The 4,599-nt window shown below is 38.6% G+C and overlaps 1 protein-coding gene across 1 annotated transcript; it reads left to right on the top strand.

Moving 5' to 3' along the window:
- Positions 1-2,004: 2,004 nt before the first annotated feature.
- On the top strand, positions 2,005-4,342 carry clec3ba (C-type lectin domain family 3, member Ba). The gene is made up of 3 exons (XM_071398038.1): positions 2,005-2,261; positions 2,468-2,566; positions 3,774-4,342. Exons 1-3 carry the CDS (start codon positions 2,165-2,167, stop codon positions 4,172-4,174), a joined length of 597 nt encoding a protein of 198 aa, XP_071254139.1. The 5' UTR covers positions 2,005-2,164; the 3' UTR covers positions 4,175-4,342.
- Positions 4,343-4,599: the final 257 nt, after the last annotated feature.

Below are 4,599 nucleotides of genomic sequence, written 5' to 3'. Positions count from 1 at the left end.
CATGCAATAAAATGCTAATTAATTACTTAAAAATCATACAATGTGATTTTCTGGATTTTTGTTTTAGATTCCGTCTCTCACAGTTGAAGTGTACCTATGATAAAAAATTACAGACCTCTACATGCTTTGTAAGTAGGAAAAGCTGCAAAATCGACAGTGTATCAAATACTTGTTCTCCCCACTGTATACAGTATATATATATAAAATAAATAATTAAATACAGTAATATGAGATCTATATATGAAACATTTAGCAGATGCGCTTATCCTGAGCGACTAAGTGCATTCATATTAAGACAGCTTGGTGAGATAACCACATATCACAGTCAAATATACAGTATACAAATATTCCATTCCACCAAAACAATGGATATACAGCGCCTTCAGAAAGTGTTCATACCCCTTGACTTATTCCAAACAGTTGCAAACAGGATGCATGTTTTGGAATATTTTTATTCTGTACAGGCTTCATTATTTTTACTATGTCATTTAGGTTAGTATTGTGTAGTAACTACAATGTTGTTGATCCATTCTCTTTTTTCTCCTATCACAGCCATTTAACTCTGTAACTGTTTTAAAGTCACCATTGGCCTCATGGTGAAATCCCAGAGCAATTTCCTTCCTCTCCGGCAACTGAGTTAGGAAGGAAGCCTGTAACTTTGTAGTGACTGTGTGTTGATACACTATCCAAAGTGTAATAAGAACTTCACCATGCTCAAAGGGATTTTCAATGTCTGCTTTTTTTTACCCATCTACCAGTGGGTGCCCTTCTTTGCAAGGCATCAGAAAATCCTTCCTGGTCTTTGTTGTTGAATCTGTGTTTCAAAGTCACTGCTCAACTGAGGGCCCTTACAGATCATTGTTTGTGTGGAGTACAGAGATGAGGTAGTCATTTAAAAAAGAATGTTAAACACTATTATTGCACATAGAGTGAGTCCATGCAACTTATTATATGACTTGTTAAGCCAATTTATACTCCTGAACTTATTTTTGCTTGCCATAACAAAGGGGTTGAATACTTATTGATTCAAGACATTTCAGCTTTTCATTTTTTATAATTTGTAAAAATTTCTAAAACATAATACCACTTTGGCATTATGAGGTATTGTGTGCAGGCTGTAACACAACAAAATTTGGAAAAAGTCAAGGCGTGTAAATACTGCAGGCACTGTATAGCGTTTTGCAAATAAAACTTTTTTTAACACATCTAAAATATATTTATAAAACATCTGAGAACAGTAATATTTTACACACACACAAAGGTACCATAAGTAATCATTTCTGATGAAAAAACACAAATGTGAAAAATGTGTTGATAGCGTTTTGGAAATAAACTCTTCTTATACTCCCCACAGCAATGAAGTGTGTGAGATATATTTGCATTTTGGCGTGGCCACAAGTTTGAGACAATGGGAATCTGTGGTCTGTGCATGTGAAATACAAAAACAAACACACAATCCAAACACACACGTGTCAGCAAAACCTTGTCCAGCTAGCTGAGAACAACCAGATGCAGGGTCTATGGAGCTCCCAATCCACCCAACACATAGACCATTGGAGCCCCTGGAACAAAGGAAACATACTCCCTGGACGTCAGCCAGTATTCTACTACAATTATAACAGATGTGTATAAAGAGTGCCCGAGTTTACTAATACGACTTTGTCACATTTTGTTACGGTAATAAATGCATAGGCTAACAGTTATAGGCCTAATGTTTATACAAGATTATACTAATGCTGCTTTGATCATTTAATTCTAAAAGCCCGACAACTTGTTGTTCAATTTAGAATACAAGGTGCAGGGGAAATACATAGGCCAATGATAAAATAGAAAATGGCCCTTAAATGTTTTATTATGGGAACCAAAAAGGAAACATATGGGTAACCTATGTTAACACAGAGAACTAATGTCACCCCCGCCTCAACAGGGTTAAAAAGTCATTAATGAACATCCTGCGCCACCCCTTATAAAAATAAAAAAGGGAATAAAAGAACAAACGCCAGTTTGACATCTGTAAAACATTTGTTCTCTCCAAGTTGAGATTTCCTCTGTCAACTCCCACAGTGGCAATTCTCGAAACATATTTTTCCTGGCTAGTAGTGGAAATATAAACAGTCATTTACACATCATATCAGTGGAACTATAGGCTACTAAGATATACATCATGCATGTCAGTGGTGTGCATTTGTTGTTTTGCCTTCTCCTCCTCGGGCAATCCACATTCCAACAGACCTCATCTAAGAAAAAGGGCGGAAAGAAAGGTAGGACACATATTTTATCTCTATGTGGAAAGAATTTTTTTTATTTAAAAAAATAAATGCTCAATATGTTTGAGTCAATGTTAGTTTATCATTTACTTTGGGTACATAAGAGGTTGAGCACAATACTGCTCAACCGTGAACCATCCTCCTTGGTACAGTTTTAGTTGTAAAACTTTGTTGATTCTTCTCCAATTTCTTCAACATAGATGCTGAAAATAATGCTGCCATTGAGGAGCTGAAGAAACAGATTGATAACATAGTGGTGGAGTTGAATCTATTGAAAGAGCAGCAAGCCTTGCAATCAGGTAAGGGATATGTTACTGTTGATATTGAAAATGTACTCTAGTCTCAGTGAAGCATAGTGAAAATGCAAGTCACAAGTGATCTGGTTGTCCTATTCTATTGTGGTGCCCTAAAGCGATCTTAGAGACCACTTCATATGACAGGGAGCTCCTGTGCCCCGCAACAGGGAATGTATTGCATTGGTCAAGGGACGTTGTTTAGTCTGCATTCAATTTGGGGTGTTGCCTTAACATGAATATTTAAAGTACTAACAGAAGGATATGTTATGTTCAAACAGTTGGTCTAGATTATAAAGTATGCCCATAAAGCATGCATGTATTGATATGTACAGTGCCTTCAGAAAGTATTCATACCCCTTGACTTGTTCCACGTTTTGTTGTGTTACAGCCTGAATTTGTTTGTTTGTTCTCATCCATCTTTCTACAATACCCCATAATGACAAAATGACAATGTGTTGTTTTTAGAGATTTTATCACATTTATTGAAAAGGAAATACAGACATATCTAATTTACATCAGTATTCATACCCCTGAGTAAAACATGTTAGAATCACATTTGGCAGCGATTACAGCTGTGAGTCTTTCTGGGTAAGTCTCTAAGAGCTTTGCACACCTGGATTGTACAATATTTGTGTCACGGATCCCCCCGGTACTGCTGCTCATTCCGTTCACCAGCTCCGGAGGTCTACGTCACCGGCATTTTAAAGCGCCACTGAACTGGATTCATTACCACCAACCCCGGACTGTCTTGTCTCATTACGCACACCTGGTTCCCATTCCCCCTGATTAGTATGTGTATATATGTGCCCTCTGTTCCCCATTGTCCTTGTCGGTTATTGTTACCATGTCCGTTGGTCTTGTGAGCACCTGTGCTGTTGTATCGGCTTCCATGCTATGTGTTATTGTGCACTTGTTTTACGAGTCTTGTCCCGTGTATTATTTAGAGGTTTACACCTCGCTCTTTTGTTTGGGGCGAGAAAATTAAAAAACCCTATTATGTAAATTCAGGCTGTAACACAACAAAATGTAGAAAAAGTCAAGGGGTGTGAATACTTTCTGAAGGTATTGTATGGCAGTACAATACATATGAACGGATCTGAGAGCCACAGTCTCTGCCATTATCTTGTATTTTAATCCAATGTTTTCTGTGACGATGTTGTGGATATTGGGCTGTAAAAATAATCCAACTTTGATATACATTTTCTTCCAGTTTGCCTGAAAGGCATCAAGATTATTGGCAAGTGTTTCCTGGCCGACGCCGCTAAGAAGATCTACCACACAGCCTACGATGACTGCATTGCTAAAGGGGGCACAATCAGCACCCCTTTGACAGGGGATGACAACGATCAGCTCGCTGACTACGTCCGCCGGAGCATCGGTCCTGAGGAACACATTTGGCTGGGCATCAATGACATGGTGACCGAGGGGGAATGGCTCGACCAGGCGGGCACCAACCTGCGCTTTAAGAACTGGGAGACTGACATTACCAACCAACCAGACGGTGGACGTACCCACAACTGTGCCATCCTTTCCACCACTGCCAATGGAAAGTGGTTTGATGAGAGCTGTCGTGCTGAGAAGGCGTCTGTCTGCGAGTTCAATATCGTCTGAGAGCCAACCACTTTTGTTCTGTTGTATCAGTCTTAACATCTACACTATATGGAAATATAATGCATGCACAATAATCTTTGTAATATCTGTATTATAACCTGTCTCAGCACTGAAATGTGGAAATGTGGAACCAACATGATTAAAAGTAACCTATATTACACAAAAAAATCCATTGCTGCAAGGTATGCTGCACTGTTTATACATTAATATTTGGTGTATTTTATTAGGATCCCCGATGGCGACGGCTAGTCTTACTGGGGTCCGACAAAAAACGAAAAAGACATTACAGAAAAAATACTTTACAATTGAAATGCATTTAAAAATATTAACAGGTAGTGTGCGTGTGTGATTGCATCTATCATTTACACATACATGTCAGTACATACACAACGAGTAGGTCACGTGGGGGATAGGCGTTGTGCGGT

This window comes from Salvelinus alpinus, chromosome 4, assembly GCF_045679555.1.
Source record: "Salvelinus alpinus chromosome 4, SLU_Salpinus.1, whole genome shotgun sequence".
Taxonomy (NCBI): Eukaryota; Metazoa; Chordata; class Actinopteri; order Salmoniformes; family Salmonidae; genus Salvelinus; species Salvelinus alpinus.
Note: the sequence above shows the minus strand (reverse complement) of the source record. Positions and strands in the feature narration are given on the sequence as shown.

Coding starts and splice junctions, on each gene's coding strand:
- clec3ba (XM_071398038.1), top strand. CDS start 2,165: ATGCATGTCAGTGGTGTGCATTTGTTGTTTTGCCTTCTCCTCCTCGGG. Junction 2,262..2,467: donor GAAAAAGGGCGGAAAGAAAG/GTAGGACACATA, acceptor TCTTCAACATAG/ATGCTGAAAATAATGCTGCC. Junction 2,567..3,773: donor GCAGCAAGCCTTGCAATCAG/GTAAGGGATATG, acceptor ATTTTCTTCCAG/TTTGCCTGAAAGGCATCAAG.